Source organism: Rhincodon typus, chromosome 9 (genome assembly GCF_021869965.1).
Source record: "Rhincodon typus isolate 14 chromosome 9, sRhiTyp1.1, whole genome shotgun sequence".
In the NCBI taxonomy this organism is placed as follows: domain Eukaryota; kingdom Metazoa; phylum Chordata; class Chondrichthyes; order Orectolobiformes; family Rhincodontidae; genus Rhincodon; species Rhincodon typus.
Genome location: NC_063340.1, coordinates 33,309,326 through 33,328,005, shown reverse-complemented (window position 1 = coordinate 33,328,005; position 18,680 = coordinate 33,309,326). Strand labels below are relative to the sequence as shown.

The following is an 18,680-nucleotide window of genomic DNA, read 5'->3' as shown; positions in this document are numbered from 1 at the left end:
AATGTTGGCTGTTATTTCAAGAGGGTTAGAGTATAAGAGTAGGGAGGTTTTGCTGTAATTGCACAAAGTGATGGTGAAACTACATTGGGAGTACTGAGAACAGTTTTGGTCCCCTTCTTTAAGGAGTGATATAATTTCACCGGAGGCAGTTTAGAGAAAGTTCACTAGAATGATCCGTGGTATGGACACATTGTCTTCTGAGCAAAGGCTAAGTAGTTTGGGATTCTATTCACTGGAGTTTAGAAGAATGTGGGGTAATCTAATTGAAACATGTAGGATTCTTAAAGCTGCTGATGCTGGAGATCTGAAACAAAAAATAGAAATTGCTCGTGAAACTGAGCAGGTTTGGCAGTATCTGTGGGGAGTAAACAGAGTTAATGTTGTGAGTCTAATGAGTCTTCATCAGAACAGAGTATTATTTAATGGTGAATTTAAATGTTCTGACACTGGGCCATGTCGTTACTAATTGTGGCGCCAAATGGCCTCTTTCTAGACTACAGGGATTCTATGATTAAGATGGACAGTTGCTTGTGGATTATTCAGCTTAAAAAAAAGCGATGAGCAAACTCATTAACGTGCAAATGGATCTTCATAAACAGCTGCTTCTGAGCAGAACAGGCGAGGAAATGCATTTATGAACAAGGATGAAGGTCACTCTTCCTGTCTGTCTCTCCCTCAACGCCAAAATTCAATGCCTGGTGAAAAGGAAATTTGGAAAAAACCACTGCTCACTGAGAAATCAAGGTTCCTGCAAGACCTGCAAGGTTCCTCGACTCAATATTAAGTTCAATAATTTTAGGGCCTAAATCCCTCCATGTCTAGCTCCCTACCCTACACACCAGGCCTTGTTATCACATAGCCTGCCACTACGCACTACCTATTGTTAGTCACTAAAAGTCCCCGTTAACAACTATTCAGCCTGATCGTTATCAACTCCTTTGTCTATCCAACTGCTCTTCTCTCTCTTCGGGCTCTATCCTATCAGTTACTCCCTACCCCACCCACCTCCCTACTTTCTGCATATAAACTGACATTTTCCCAGCTACCATAAGTTCTGCAGAAGGCTCACTGGATCCAAAACGTTAACTCTGATTTTTTTCTTCACAGATGCTGCCAGACCTGCTGAGCTTTTCAGCAACTTCTATTTTTGTTGCTGGAAGTTTCACCACTCCCGAGGAAAAAGGACAACAGTGGAATAGTTGGGACTCTGATTTCATTCTTGCAACTCCAGGAATCTATAACCTTTAAACTATCTGTACCTTACTGACTGTATAGACAGCCTCCTCATCCCACTCTTCTTTTTTAAGCCTACCTATGATAAACTGCTTATGTTTGATGTGTTTTCTTTTAATAATAAAATGCTACAGTCACTCAAGTAAATCTTGGAATTGGCTCTCCACTTTTGGTCTGCTTTTTGTTAAGTTGAATTGAAGTCTGGTAGCTGTGTTCCAAAAAAATTTGTTATAACTAACCAGGAGGGGGCATAATCACCTTTCTTCACCTGGTTGTAAAAACAGAATTCATGTTTCAAGTCCAGTCACCCTTTTTCAGAACAGACAGTATCTAGGAAAAAGTGATATTTATCTTGATGATGAAAATGGAGTAAAAGAGTGAGCGGATAGGTAGGGATGGAGCTCAGAGACTGAGATACATTGGACATTAACTCTGTTTTCTATCCATAACTGCTGCTAAAAGTCCCGAGTTTCTCCAGAATTTTGTTTTTGTTTCAGATTTCTAGCACCTGCAGTTCTTCATTTCATTTTAACTCCCACAAATCTCCATTGCTCCAAGAAGAATAATTGAAATGACCCCACCAGCTTTTTTAAAACTTAGCCTTGTGGCTAAAATGCCTCATCCCTGGACCCATTCTGGTATATCTCCTTTGCATTGACTCAAGGGCCTTGAAATCCTTCTAGTGCAGCAAAACGGGATGCAATACTCTAGCTGTACTAAGCAAAGCTCCACAGTGTTTCAGGATAAATTTTATGTTTTTATACTCAATGCTTCTATAGTTAGGAAGTGCAAAATCTCACATGCTTTACTCGCTGTTCTTACTATTTTCAAACACCTTCAAAGATCTCTGCATAAGAACTTGCCAGCTTTCTTTGTCTCTGTTCTTTCCTTAAAACGGCCTTTTAATCTGTCTGTCCCCATTGCTTCTGTCAAAATTCATCACCTCATATTTATCTGTATTAATTCCATCTGCCACCTGTCCATCTAATCTGCCACTTTGTCTATGTGCCATTGCAGTTAATTGGTATCATCCTGTCAGTCACACCTCCAATTGTACAGAGAAAGGAAGAGAAGAAAGGGCTAAGCAGTTCTCTCTCACCTTGCCTTTAACATTGGTTGTATCTGTGGGGAGTAAGCAGAGTTAATGTTTTGAGTCTAATGACTCTTAATCAGAACAGAGTATTATTTAAATGGTGAATTTAAATGTTCTGACGGTGGGCCATGTAGTTACTAATTGTGGCACCAAATGGCCTCTTTCTGGACTGCAGGGATTCTATGATTATGATGGACAGTTGTTTGTGGACTATTCAGCTTAAAAAAAAGCAATGAGCAAACTCATTAATGTGCAAATGGATCTTCATCAATAGCTTCATGACAGGCAATGGCAATTTTCAAGAAAGAATCTAAGCACCTCCTGGTTCCCCAGCACTGTTGCAAAATCCACAACACTCAAGTCAGGTCTGCGATGAATCCACTTCCCTCGATGAGTGCAGTCTCACAACACTCGAAGGCTCCATATCATCTAAAACAAAGCATTCCAGCTGACCAAACAAAACAATTTGTTTTAAGTAAGGGTCACTGGATCTGAAATGTTAACTCTGATTTCTCTCCACAGATGCAGCCAGACCTGCTGTGTGTTTCCAGCAATATCTGTTTTTGTTTTTCTGTATTCCAGTTAACTGCCACCCCACTCAATGCTTTCAATATTCACACTTTCAATTACAGAATTCCTACAACATGACAGCAGGCCATTAGGCCCATCCAGTTCACATCAACCCTCTAAAGAGCATCCCACTGTGACCCACCCACAACTCTAACCCTAACCCTAACCCTGTAACCCTGCATTTCCCATGGCTAAACTACCAGCCTGCACATTCCTGGACACTATGGACAATTTAGCATGGCCAATCCACCTAACCTGCACATCGGAAGAAACCAGAGAACCTGGAGGGAACCCATGCAGACACAGAGAATGTGCAAACTCCACACAGACAGTCGCCTGAGGGTGGAATCCAGCCATGGTCTCTGGCGCTGAGAAGCAGCACTGCTAACCACTGAGCCACCATATTATTCACTCCAAGTGGTTACAGTGTATATTACTAATGAGATACAATGAAGCAACTCACCAAAGCCTCCTTCGACAGTAGATACATGTTACCATCAGTTACATGTTCTCCTCCAAAGCACACACCATCTTGGCTTGGAAATAGATCACTGATCCCTCACTGTCACTAGGTCAAAATCCTGAAACTCCCTCCTAATAACATTGAAGTTGCTCAAATTGGTTGGCTTACAACCACCTCAGGACCATTAGGGATGGAAAATAAATTCTGGTCTTGACGGCAATGCCCAGATGTTATGAACAAATAAAACAAAACAACTTACTGAAAGGCTTCTAGCTCATGGTATTAGCAGCTCAAATCAATGATTTGTTTGTAATCACATCTCCAAAGATCGGTTTAATGCTTATAATAAGTGTTCCACTTTTTCTATTTTGGCAAAGTGATCAATTTCCTATTAGGTAATATGCACAGTAAAAGTTTTGATGTAATGCTTTCTCATACCTGTTACCCTGAATAGGTGTCATTTGTCCAAGTGGTGTTGAGACAGGGGTTGGTGGTTTCAAATCTCCACTTTCTGCCAATGAGCTGCTGGTGGACTGAGGCGTCTGCGGTCCTTGCAAGGAACCTGAACCTGCTAGAAAATGAGAACACTTAGTTATATATTTCAAATAACATCTGTGAACCTATTAACTGATTTGAATAAGAATGTACTGTGAGACAGCAAACAAATGAAGCAATCAGTACTTACCCATGAAATACACATTAAAATATTTTTGAATTTTCCTATTTACTCTTACTCCTTATTGATACAAAACATATAATTAATTCCACATGCAGCAAAAACTAATGGCAGAAATACTCAATGGAATAAAGCTTTTTCCAGATGTGCCAACGTAATCACTAAAGTAAACAGAGGAAAGTATGCTCACATGCTTCAGACAGTATGATCAGCTATCACTCTGAGAAGATAATTTACTCAAAATGAACTCTGTCCCAGTTTCAGGATTTGACTGTTATGGCCAGCAGTTGATCTGCATTGATCAAAGGTCAATTGGATGTAATATGTGGATATTATAGAAACCCCTTCCATCTAATTTATCTTGCTGCGAGACATCTGCATCTCAATACATGACATTTCAATGCTATCACCTGTCGGTAAACAAGAAGTAGTGTTTTGTTGCAATTCATTCTGTTAGGCAGCAACAGGGATTCTACAATTGATAACAGTCACAGAATTACATAGTACAGAAACAGATCCTTCGGTCCAACTTGCCTGTGCCAACCAGTTGCCCTAACCTGATCTCGTCCCATTTCCCAGCATTTGGTCCATGTCCCCCAAACCCTTCCTATTCATGTACCCATCTGGATGCCTTTTAAATATTGCCACTGTACTAGCCTCTACCACGTCCTCTGGCAGCTTGTTCCATATACGCACCACCCTCTGTATGAAAAAGTTGCTTCTCAGGTCCCTTTTAAATCTTTCCCATCTCACCTTAAAAACCTATGCCCTCTAGTTTTGGACTCCCCTACCCTGGGAAAAAGACCGTGGCTATTCACCCTATCATGCTCTTCATTATTTTATAAACCCCTACAAGGTCAGCCCTCAGCCTCCAATGCTCCAGGCCAAATTCAGTGTTAGGTAGGGGGAAAAAATAAACTGGGTTACGCTTCCTGATCATGATATAGAAACCTATGTAAAAATGCAGGAGTGCTTGTAAAATAAGATGGCAAAATGAACTTTGTGATAGTGTAAACTTGAGAACTTTAACAACTGTTCATACATTGAAAGAAGCAACGATAACTCTGTCTGAAATAAACTGTTAAGGGACAAGAACAAACTTGTACAGGAACTTAAAGCAATAGCCATGTCTGGGAAAAGGAGGTGAGCTACATGAGCAAAACTGTTTTAACAACTGCTTGATAAATGGCTACCTAATGCCACAAGGACAACTGATTGCCCCGCAGAAGAATTTAAGGAGTTAATCACAGAAAAGCTGATTCTTCAAACAGACGAGTCAATTCCAAATGTAACAAGGAAGAAGGATGCTGCTTCTGATAAGAAAACAAGCCGCAGACTTAATGGTTCCAGAGGAGTAGTCAATATTGTTACAAAGTTGTGTAGAGTAATTGTGAATTGGAAGGCAGGAAGCTAGAATTTGTTTGTGGGAAAAAAAGGGAGAAGAGTGCGTGGTTCCTTTAGGAGGTAAAATGCTTTTCTAAGCTCAGAGATTTACACAGCAAAAATGTGTCTGTATTTATCTGAAGGTGTACAGGTAGTTCTGAAATTGAAACATGTATCAATTGGCTGTGTGATTGAAGACCTTAGGCTTGTTTTCATGTTTTGGCAACTAGCTGGAATCAGCCAAGCACATAGCGATTAAAAGCCAATTAAATTTAAATCTGATGGTTTTCATAACTTCGGATCAACGCTATTGTAAGAAAATTGATATGTCATCCGAGGTATGTAAGGTGAGGATTTTTGAAAATTGGTCTGAGAGCAAATCGCCATTTGAGAAATAAGCATTTAGCTCTCACAAGAAATCGCTAAGCTCTCTAAGAAAGCACCGTCTATCCACAAAAGGTACCACTGCACTTCTAGCTAAGAGTCCTCACAGAGAAAACATCCCTTACAGCCAGATCAGTGGAAGAAAGGCATTTATGACTTCAGCATAGCAGAGGAAAGGCGTGTAGACTTGAGAGACTAAGTTTTAATTTTTTTCTTTTTACTTGGGTTATACAAGTTGAACTTGTGTTTATTAAAACAGCATATCAATAGAATTTAGTTCAGTTAGGGAGTAATTAATAGTTAAAGGGGAATTTTTTTTTCTCTGAAGAAGGATCTAGGCCCGAAACGTCAGCCTTTCTGCTCCTATGATGCTGCTTGGCCTGCCGTGTTCATCCAGCTCTGCACCTTGTTGTTAAGGGGGAATTGTCTGGTTTGTTAGTAATTCTGTTAATTTGTTCACTGTTCGGGTTAAATAAATAAATTGTTACTTATAAAGTGAATGGCAGGGATTTTCTTTCAATTAACCTCCACTTCTCCATAACAATTTGGGGCTCAAAGATTAGGCGAGGCGAGCTTCTCTGGGTGCTTCAGGTTTAATTATTAGAAGGGGACCTATACTCCCGCTGTAACAGATTGTGGGCTTGTGTTTTGATTTTGATTATCAGAGGGGTTCGACCTCTCCTTCCTAACAATATTGTGGTTGAAAGAATCTAAAGGATCATCAATAACGTCACATCACAAATCGTATAAGAATTCAACTCCAGGATTTCTCCGGGTTAGAACTTGGGAGAACAACACTGTACAAGGATCGAAGCCTGGCCATATAGAGACAGACACTGTTGGTTGGAATCATAGCTAATTTCCACCATTAATTGGATAATAGCCAAGCTGAGTTGTGAGATTTAACTTGCTTGAGGGCCTTATTTTAGTTGCTACATGCAATAAAGTTAAATAGTTGTTCCAGTATTTGATTGTGAGATGTCCTAATAAGTAGCCAAACTAAAAGGTAGCTAGTGGTAATTTACCCAAAACAACTTGTTAGCAAATTTACAAATCAAGTTTGGCCACTTGAGTGAGTAATTAATGTGCTTTTATTAACCATGGAATTTGAACTCTGTAAGAGCTAACAATGTTTTAAAGAAGAAGACAAGAAAGAAAATTACAACCAGTAATCAATTACTCCCTACAAATTTCATTTTCTCTTATCAATTAATAGGATATGGGTTTCCAAGTATCTGCTTCACTTATTTTTCATGGTAGCAGTCTTGGGTTTGGTAGATGCTGTCTAAAGAGCCTTTGTGAATTTTCACTGCGCATCATGTAGATAGTACACTCTGCTGCTACTGAGTGTTGTTTCTGGGGTGGGAGTGAATGTTTGTGCATATGGTGCCAAACAAACTTCATTAGTCTTGTTGGAGCTGAACCCAACTAGGCACGTGAGGAGTTTTCCATCACACTTCTCACTTGTGTCTTGTAGATGGTGGACAGGTTCCGGGGAATCAAGAGACAAGTTACTCACTGCAAGATCCTAGTAACAGTATTTGTATGGCTAGTTCAGTTCAGCTTCTGGTCAATGGTAACCCTCAGTAGATTGATAGTGGGGGATTCAGTGATGGTAACGCCATTGCACATCAAGAGGTAATGATTAGATTCTTTATCGTTGGCAGCAGCCATTACATGGCACTTGTATTGGACTAATGTCACATGCCACTTGTTAGTCCAAATCTGGATATTTTCCATATCTTTCTGCTTCTGGACTTGGAATGCTTCAGTATCTGAGGAGTCATGATTGGTGCTGAACATTGTACAATTGTTGCCAAACATGCCCCGCTTCTGACCTCGTGATGGAGGGAAGCTGTTTGGTCAAACAGTTGAAGGTGGTTATGCCCAGCACACTGCCCTGAGGAACTCCTGCAGAGATGTTCTAGAGCTGAGACAACTGACCTCCAACAATTACAACCATCTTCCATCATGCCAGGTATCATTCCAACCAACAGAGAGATCCCGCGTCCCCCAAATCCCGATTCTCATTTCTGCCAGAGAACCATAATGTCATTCCTGGTCAAATGCAGCCATGAGATCAACTGCTATTATTCTCACCTTGCCTCTAGAATTCAGTTTGTTTGCCCATGTCCAGGGTTGAGTAGTTTTGACAAAATCCAATGGTTTTGACTAACCATTAGTGAACAGCTTGTTGCCATGTAAAAACTGCTTGATAACACTGTTGATGGCACCATCCATCAGTTTAGTCACAATTGAGAGTTTTTTCCTTCCACTACTGGCCGAAGGTTTTTCTGTTTTCAGAACTTTTCTCTAAAAGGGAAAGTAACTTTTTCCCTTTAATTGGTGCCTTCATTCCCTCCAGCATTGACACTCAGTGCACATTGCTATTACTACCTACAAGATGCACATTTAAAATTCACAAAAGCTTCTTAGACAACATTTTCCAAACTCAAGAAAAACAAGTGCAGGAAATACATGGAAAATCTTGTTCTACTAATTAATAAGAGGGGTTATATTGAAGGGTAAATCAGCATATTAATCAGTTTTATATTTTTTACAGCAACCCTGTTTTCATAATAAATCTATCATTTTGTTGTTTATAGAAAGCATGAGGTGACCTCATTCTGGGATGAATTCTGTAATACTTGCCCCTTCTTCTTATCCTAAGAAATGGACTTCTACTTGCTGCCTTCTTGAACTTTTTGTGGATCTGCAATGGCTATTTCCTTGGACAAAAGATTATGTTTAAAACTCTTCAAAATTCAACAGACCTCTACCTGGTCCCATCTTGGTCTATCTTCTTGAGAGGTGAACCCCAGAAATTCAACTTTTGCTGATCAATGTATCATGGCAATCCTGGTGCCAGTACATTCAAGTGGCAGGCATTTATGTTAAAGTTTGTCAGCACCATTTAGTTCAACTGGCCCAGAGAAGATCCTAGACCTTCAAAGCACGTAGACAATTTATCTACATTAATGGCCAGTTAAAACCAATTATCAGAGGCCAACTGGAATTTTCAGACATTTCTCAACATTGAGAACAGCCCACACTTCCTGGAGACAGCCTCCCTATGGCTGATGAGGTTTCTTAAACAGTACGGTGCTGGGACCCCAATTTAAGCCAAATGTCAGGATTTTGACCCAAAGCCCAAATTTCTGGACAATCCTTGCGCATGGACACGAACTGTGCTTTGTATTCTTAGATTGGTTGAAGAATTAAGGCATAATGCAAGTTTAACTTGATTTTCTTGCTTTTGAATTCTATTCCTTTAGAAATGAACCCTCAATGCCTTATCTGAGTTTGCAATGGCTTTATTAATTATTACCTTTAGCGATTTCCTGATTCAAATTTAACGAATCTTTAAATTCCAAAATCTTTTCATGCTGCTTCCTTAATTAAACTTTGATTTTTCCAGGAGGTGGTCCCCTTATATTGCTTTTGAAAATGCCTCATCGCATTTATCCATATTAAAACAAATTTATCATTTTCATGTCCAACACCAAGAATGTTAAAGTCCTCTTTTATTTTGTGGCAATCTCTTCGTATTTATTATAATCCCAATTTAGCATTGTTTGCAAACATCGACATGGTACTTCCAATTTCCAAGTTAAATTACTTACGTAAATAACAGAATCTTGTGTCCAATTTCAACAAAGCTGACTGGCTGTGCACTGTGCAGAATGACTGGTGAATCATAACTGGGATTGAGCTTCTGCTTGAGTTGTAGCCATCTACAGCTAGTGCAGAAGGGAGACTAATTGGGACTCAGGTCAGTGAAGGCTGGAGTGAGGCAGCAGTGGGTGACCTAGAAGTGGACTGCAAGCAAGCTAACATTTAAGTGGGTATGGGGCCTTCCAACCTATAGTGCTGTGCTGTGCAAATTCAACATATGATGAGTGGACTGCTTAGAAATTGCACTGAAAATTGAAAACAAGTTTCTAATAGCTTATGGTATGTTCTAAATATTGCTAATGTGTATTCCTGGCCAACATATTTGTATCATCCTGTATGATGGAAACTGAACATTTAGCACACCATATAAGTTGGCTATTTAGTGGTTGAAAACACAGTATTTTGTTGTTGATTTTCAAATGTATCTTTTAAAGAGAAGGAGGAGGAAGCAAATTAGTGGAAATAAAATAGGAGAATAGGGAACAATGTTGTCACAATTGCTGATTGCATAACACAAAGCTATTGAATAAATCCTGAGTGACTCTTATAATTTCTACAAACAGTATTGTTATAATGCACACCAACCCAGGTATGGTACAGTCCAGGCCTGCTTTCATTACCAGTTTATGAAATCAGGACTATCAACAACAGCCCTCACTGAGCTCTGTGCCAGCAATCCAGAGACTGTAAGCAACTGCACTCTATTTCATACTAAAAGTAAGTAGGAGACTAATTTTAAAAACAAATTATACATGTATAAGACTTCCTGATATAACACATCATTCAGGAAAAAAACTCGAGATATTATTCCAACTTAAATTTCACAAAACGGTTCAGCTAATAAAAAGCCTGCATTAAAAACAGAAATTGCTTGAAAAGCTCAGCAGGTCTGGCAGATTCTGTGAAGAGAAATCAGAGTTAACATTTTGGCTCCAGTGACCCTTCTTCAGAACTAATTAGTCTGCACAGGTTTTTAAACAATGTGTTTGGGGAAAAATATACATTCATAAGAGAAAATTCACAATAATTACTACAGTTTATCTAATACAGTGTATAAATGTAGCTGCTTTTACACAATCCCTTCTTTTAAGCGATACATTGAAGACATGTTAAGAAACCAAGAGGTTCAAAGTCAAGGAAGTTGGTGAATTGCAGCACCCTAATATGTTTTCTGTAAGAAATGGGACTGGCTTCAAATGAGCAGCAATTATAAAATTCATGAAAACATCAGCTATTCTGTTGTGTTCATCTGATTGAATATGAATTCCATGTATGTTCTGAAGCATGGTCAGCATCCATTGTGAACAAGGATACAAAGCACATTAACAATCGCCCTCGACTCCACAGGGGAAACCCTTTTACAGAGCCAAAATAATCTAACCAACTGCACCTGCAACTCATAACACATTAAACATTAACCTGCTTCAATCACGTATATTTGTTCAGCATGCAGACGTTCTTCATTGTGGCCTCTAAACTTTGTTTTCACAGGGGCTAAACAGTGTGACACCTTAAATCTTTGTTCAAATATGATTAATTCAACTTCTCTGAAGATGTCAGTCTCAAAGGAAATATAGTTTATAAATACTCCAATTGAAATGTTCTTGTCTGAAGTCTGAGATAGAATTTAAGTGTGCGTACAACTATGATTCTTCTCCTTCAGATACTATTCGCTGTCCACCTAACATGTCGTCATTTCCACTCTCCTGAAATAAAACAATCCTTGACCCACCATCTGTAGTACTATACATCTCTAACCTTCCTTTTGACTAAAAACACCTTGGTTGTGCTGTTGCTTCCCAAATCCATGCTCATATTTCCTGGATATCCATGTCTGAAACCCTTGTTCAGTCTTTTGCCTCACCATAGTACGAAACAGCTCACACCAAAGTCTCAAATTGCATCCTAAGTCACTATGACAAAGGTAAATTAATCCTCCTAGTCCTCCTTGACATCTCTGGAGCCTTTGACATGAGTGAACACATCATTCCCCTTTAGCACTCCTTCATTGTCATCCAACAAATAGGAACTGCACTCGCCTAATTCCATTCTTTATTTAATCTAAATGTTGCAGAGAATCACCTGCAATGGCTTTAATGTATGTTCCGGCACCAGTACCTCACGTGATCGGCATAGATTTATTCTGGACCTCCTCCTATTTCTTCTCTTTATTCTACTCCTTGGCAACACCATCTGAAAACACAGTGCCAATGTTCACTTGCACACTGACGACACATACAGCATATCAACTCCTCCAATGTCTCTAAATTGTCAAACCACTTGTCCACTACCAGGTGAGTAAATATCAAGTAAATAAACGGAAGACCAAAATGATTGTCTATGATCTCTGCTACAAACACCATTTTCTAGCCACCAATTTTGTCCTCTTTCTTGTAACAATGGCAGGCTGAGCCCTAATTGCTCCCAAACTAAGTGCCATATTTGATTCTGAAGTGAGCTTCTTACCTAATATACAAGCAATCACTAACACAAGTTAATTTTACCTCAAGATCGACATCCAATTTCACACTTGCCTGAGCTCATCTGCTACTAAAACCCTTATTCACACCTTTGTTGCTACCAGATTTGACAATTCCCATGCAATTTTGGCTAATCTTCCATGTTTTATCCAAATTCATCCAAAATTCTGCTGCCTGTGTCCTTACTTGCACCATGTCACGTTCACTCATCACCCATTGTACTCACTGACTACATAGCAAAAGTTATCATATTCCTGCTGGACCATAGTGCTGTTCTCTCATTAGAGAGGCGACTGATGGTTCAACCTGAGAGTCACCACACCTCAGGCAATGGGAGAGGTTAAGAAGTAAAGTTCTTCATAATAATCTCAGCCAGTCCAGGATTTTAACTCATGCTGCTGGCATCACAAAGTTACAAACCTACCAACAGAGCTAGCTAACCCCTACTGATTACATATATTGCTCATTCAGCAATGTTTTGATGTTAAAATGTTCTTACCATTTTTTCAAATCCTTTCCATTTGGTTGTGACCCTTCCTAGCTCTTTAATTTCTATCACCCTGTATTTCAGCCTCATGTAAATCGCCAATTTTGATTGGCATCTTTGTACTATTGATGGCTTTACCCTCAGCAGTCTAACTCTCGATTATTATTTCTAAACCCCTCTGCCTGTCTTCCTACTTTAAGATGCTCCTTAAAACTTGCCTCTTAGCCCAAGCTTTCGGAAATATGATCTAATATCTGCTGTGATTCAGAAGCAAGTTTTGCTTTCTAGTGCTCATGGAGCACTGAAAAGGTGCGTTTAACCCTTTATTTCCTCTTGGACCAGAGGAGATTCTGGTTTCTTTATTCATGCATATTCCATTTATTCATGCATGCACGGGAGCTGTACATCACCAAAAACGGCATACAGTTCACATTTTACTGCAAGAACAAAGATTGTATACTATTTTTACAGATAACGAGCTTCCAATTGGCTATTCCTACAAATAATTATTTCCAAAAGGTTACATATTTGCTCACTTCTATCTCTAAATTGTATTCACAGAGTCCACATTCCATGTTAATACACATGGCTATATCATCCAATCATATCATTACATGTTTACATCTCAAACTGTTAATACGTGGCTTGAGATTACTAGTAAACCCACGCTGACTATTTTTCCCCTTTCAGTCCCTCCTATTGTCTATACTGTGTTCCTTTTCAATCGTCTTGGGACATTGTTTTAAAGGCACTTCATGAACACCTATATTGTTGTTGTCATTAAACAAGTAAGAAAGAGTTAAAGATGGTGTCAGCTCAATTGTTTTCCCCTCTGCAGTGTATAAGCAACATGTATTTAAGCCAACACAGTGAAAATACAGCAACTTTTCGCAATCCAGTGGTACTCACCAGGAGAAGGTGGTTGTATTTTCGGCTGCTTTTTGGATTCAGCAGAACTGAACATCTCAGGAGGGGGCTCTTCTCCACGTTCAATCTTACATTCAAAGGCAAACAGGTACTGAATGTATTGTTTCTTTAGTGAGCTGGCTGCACTGCTTGATGTACCTACGCACAGGGCCGTTGCCAATTCACGCCATTTTTTGTTTTTGTTAACCTAGGCAGATTATGTTAAAATCAATGAGATTCTGATTGAATATTGTCAAATACTTTCAGCATACTTCCCTTTTAATTTAATAGATTTCAAATGACGATATTCATCAATACATTTTCTGTATTGCAGCTTTCTAACCAGCTTCTCTCATTTTTGAGGTCCAAAGCATCGGATTGAGGTGGGGCTGAGAGTAAGTGGGGGAAAGAAGTAGAAGAGAGAGAATCAAGGTTAAGTAACACCACTTGGAGAAATGGCAAACTCCAGATGTCTAAAACGTTGACTCCCTTGAATGAGCACAGTCCTACTTGATTAAACCAACTAGTTGGCATGCTGCACTTTGGGTGAAGGAATAGAAGGAAGTAAATGACTTGGTGTTCTCCTAAAGGAGTACAGATACATATAAATGTCAAAACGAATTTTACCTTCGAAGTTGAGGGAGGGAGGGGCGATCCTTTATAGTTTTATATTATTTATATAAACCTGGAGATCTTTAACTATTCCATTAAAAATATACATTTTGGCTTCATGTTTCTGGTTTATTCCTGTGCTGATTCAAATAATCTGCCACCAAAGGTTATGAAATTAAGATTTGATCCCACAACAAATTTACACTGGAATACTCACGATCATTTATAAAGTACATGTGACTTAAGTAGTCAATCATTGCCCACAAAACAAGCCATGCCCAGAAGTTACAGAGTTTTGGCCAACTGCAATTGTTTGAGTGTTCATCTCATTGTGCTTAGAATCTCTGGTGCTTAAGTACCCATGATCACATTAATCCAGCGGTAATCACCTGACCTATAGTAACCAGCAGTCAACTGAAAATTGATCCAGGTCTCTCGCTCCTAAAGCTACAATAATCTTCAAATACCTTAAGTTCAGTCAACTGATCTGCCCTTGGTACATGAAAGGCCTGTGGCCAGGAGGCAATTAAAGTCACACAGTATGAACTACTCTGCTGCAGTAGTCAGTTAAATGACAATAGCATGGCCAGTATTCAATTGTTAAATGCACTGTTTTGTGGTTTTCACCTTCACTCTGGACAGAAATGTTTTGTCCTTGCTTTTAATATGACCACATTACCCCCCCTCTCTGCCTCAGGTACTTGAGGCCCCATTTGCCCTGATCCTAAATCACAAATTTACATGTTTGAATATGTTTCTCATTTGTGCAGGGAGATTTTACTTTCAGACTGTGCTAATTAGTTTGTGCTGAAACTCGAGCAAAACTTCATCTTGGCAAAGCTGTTTTGTATCCAGGTTATTGCTGCAGCTCAGCAACACACTGATGTACAAATTAATGCATACATGTACATCCCTAAACAGTAGATACTTCAATACAAAATTCAACTATAAATTAGAAATCAGCCAAGAACACATTTTACAAAACAGCAGTAATTGGTCTATACTTCATTCTTAGTTGGCATAGATGCAAAAAAAATCCAAATATGCCTATAATTTGCATAATACCTTTTTTATTTCACTGAGATTACAAGTTGGCAGTGAAACCTGTGTGCAAGAACAGACACTGATGGAGTGGGCAAACAACTTAGCAATACTTGCAACACAAGCCTTTAATGCTGAGTTTATATTTTGCCCTTTTCATAAACTGTAGATTGAGACATCTCTAAATGTTTTACCATTGCCTTGCTCGTTAGTTATGGATCAAATTAATGGACAGGCATTTCTCCATAGGCTTAATTCACATCAATTTCAAAAAGGAATCTTCAGAAGAAGCAATGTTCAAATAACAGCCAAAACCTAACCAGCAAATAATCCTAAAACACCAAGAGGCAACTATACTATTTTGTACCCACCTGTGCCAAACCACCAACTTCCTTAACACAGACATAAAGTCGATAAAGGTCCAATGGTTTTTTGCCCACAGCAGGTAATGTGGTCACTGGTGTTCCTCTTTCCTCCATGAAGGTCAGATAACGGTCTATCCACATCTTGCGTTCCTGTTCACTCCCCAGCTCATACAACCTGGTTATCTTCTCACCAGTTGTGGAAGAGTTTGATTTCTGCAATGAGCAGGCAGAAGAAGCAAGAAATATGAAGAGACTTCTTCCCAATTATGAAAACTGGTCTTATTCCTTGAAAAACATACAGTAAGGAATCAAGGATACTAGCTCTGACAGACATCTAGTAAACAGTCCATTACAGTGTTTCCATCCTCATGCTCAAAGCTTTTACATTTCATCAATATAACAATCTGAACTTCAACGTGGTAAATCAGATATGTGACCTCAGACCAAACAAAATCCTTATCAGACACAAACATAGCGTATTTTTGAGCGTACCCATCTACCCATTCATCATCCAAGGATATAATGTGGATATCATGTGCAGCTACAAACTTAACTAGTTTCACTCCTGGTGATATGTACCCCTAGCTTCAGAACACAACAGGAAATTTGCCTTTTTATGTCATTGAGATGAAGCTCTGATTTGCCATTTTGATTAAGGTAATGTGTCATGTGTTGTCGCAGGCTTGATGGGCCAAAAGGCCTGTTCCTATGTTGTAAGGTTCTTTGTAAAGGTATTTCTAATTTATTTTTATGTGGCATGCATTTTGGCCACCTGATCTAATAACAGTGACAAACTATAATTTGGAGGCAGACTACATCTCCATTCTAGATTAAATTGAGATATAACCCTTTTGGGCTTCACTTTTTAAAAATTTGAGTCTTTTTTTCTGAGGTTTATTTCTATGAACACATTAGCTTGGTTGGGCTAAATGGCCTTTATTAATCAATGGCTATTCTTATGACTGCATGAATTATTTCTAAATTAACAACATGAAACACAATGCATTTTTTTTTTGTTTGGAACAGTTTGCACATTTTCCCCCCAGATAAAATGAGATCTGAGCTAGCATTTTCTGTAAGACATTTTGATTGAGGATCAAGTATCAAGAAAGCATTATTTTAACAATGAAGTACTTGAAAATCGGCAACAATTATAAAGAATGAATCATGCTACAGGATGAGCTCATTAAACCACATTAGGATTTTTGTTTTTGCACAGCATCTTTGCTTCGTTGTGGAGAGATAGTAGATTTTGCTTTGGGCACACACCTTGGGGGAAAAAATTACTTCAGCAGTAGTAGTAAAGGGGAAGATGCAAAGACAATGGAAAAGAAAATCAGAAGGTGTAAATGTTGCCAATTCAATATGAAACATTTGTACTATTGCTGAAGATAAATTTCATCTTTACTGTATCATTTAGGTTCAATATTAATGATGAATAAGAGGAGAAACGGAGACTGCGGGCTCTCTCATATAGACTGCAGAGGTTATTGGATCAAATCAAGCAGCATCTGGGGAGAGAAACAGAGCTAATGTTTTAGGTCAGGATGACCTTTGATCATGATGGAAGGTCATCTCAATCTGAAACATTAACTCTGTTTCTCTCCACAAGTATTGTCTGACCTGCTGAGTATTTCCAGCATCTTTTGTTTTTATTTCAAGTTTCCAGCATCTGTAGTATTTAACTTTTGTAATGAACCAATCAGAATAAGTCAAAACAGACAGAAAACAAAAATGCCTACGTATTCTATACATCAACTTTTGCGGTTTTAGCTGGTCAAGAGATTAATCCGAAATGTAAACCCAAACGGTTCTTCAATAAGTTTTTACTGTTGATAAATTTTTGTTATGTAGAGAGCTGCACCATTAAAATCACTTAAGAAAAAAACAACTTGGAACTTTAAACTGATTATGTAATATTGTGATGACACCCAATACTGAACAGAGAATAACATACAGCTATTTTAAATGAAACTGTTAAGTTCAACACACACATTTATACAAATCCACATCATAGTAATCAGTTAACCACGTCAGTAAGAACTCTATCCCTCAATGGCATAAAGCATTTTCCCCCAAACAAACCACTGACTCAATTTATCCCGAATAATTTCATCACACTTCAAAATTTACTAATGTAGGATTCGTACCTGAACAAAATTGATACCCCTCCTCTCCGGGAGGCACCAATTTCTGCAGGAATTCAATTCAGATGGTGATACCTTATTGACTACTTGGAGTAGATCAGCCGCTCATGCTAGCATGTAAAGTATTGTAGCTGAGTAAAACTCAAGTTATCCCTGATGTGCTTTTTCCAGTGGGTGTCATTAACTCCCGTGCTACAGAAGCCTGGTCGATATTGTATTCCTCTGGTTCAATGGTCTATGTTCAATTGTGATGCCCAAAATGTTGCCATGGCTGAGATCAACTATCACAGTGAGAAATCAAACCAATGATCATCTGTTCTATATGGTTTAGTGTTAGATTTGGAAGTATTTATACTCAGTAAGGCATTGGAGTTCCAAAATTAGTTTAACATACATTATGGACACCCAGAAAGGTAATCAAAAAGGTTTCACTAAACATACTTAAAATTTCAGAATGGAATGGATATAACCTATTGGTCGGTAATGGAAGTTTGTTAGGAGATAGCAGAGGGCGTACAGATTATAGATATGTGTTCAAATTGGTAGAATTTCATTAGTGGTATACCAAGAGAACTCAGGCCCTTAGCATTTCAGAATCTTCATAAATGACTTTGATGAAGGAATAAACAGCAGCACATTTAATTTTGATGACAAAACTCAACTACACATTACAAAAAAAAAATACGATCCTATCTACAATGAGACACTAATACTTATATGATCCGACAAAACTGTGGCACACGGACTTTAGTGTAGGGAAGTGTAAGGCCATTTGCTTTGGGCTGTAGATAGGTAAATCAGAAGATTCTGAGGAAGTGGTAACAGAGGACAAACAGAAAGTTCTAGGGGTCCAAGTACAAAAATCAACATCCTAGCAGATGGTACAAAAATAATTGAAAAGACTAACTGAATGTTGGCCTTTTATTTCAATAGGGCTGAAATACAAAGGGATAGAAATTAACTTATAGTTGTATATGTTTCTAGTTATACTCCACCGACAGTACTGCATTCATTATTGGTTTCCATGCTGGCCTCAGTGGTTGTGCAGTGAAGATTCATCAGAATGATACGGAGCAGTAAATGTTAAAGGATGAAGCAAGACTGCATATACCAAATTTATATTTGTCCACAGTATAAACAATCAGGCCACAAGATCATAACCACA

General features: G+C 38.6%; 1 protein-coding gene across 7 annotated transcripts in view; it reads right to left on the bottom strand.

The window, feature by feature from the left end:
- LOC109930802 (AT-rich interactive domain-containing protein 1B-like) overlaps positions 1-18,680 on the bottom strand; it is a 171,425-nt gene that overhangs the window by 49,698 nt on the left and 103,047 nt on the right. For 6 of the 7 annotated variants that reach the window (XM_048601520.1, XM_020530240.2, XM_048601523.1 and 3 more), the window contains 3 exons: positions 15,375-15,581; positions 13,354-13,558; positions 3,798-3,930 (listed from right to left, as the gene is read on the bottom strand). In XM_048601520.1, the coding sequence (XP_048457477.1) occupies positions 3,798-3,930; positions 13,354-13,558; positions 15,375-15,581 (545 nt within the window). The remainder of the gene's footprint in view (positions 1-3,797; positions 3,931-13,353; positions 13,559-15,374; positions 15,582-18,680) is intronic. The other variant, XM_048601521.1, reaches the window with a different exon arrangement.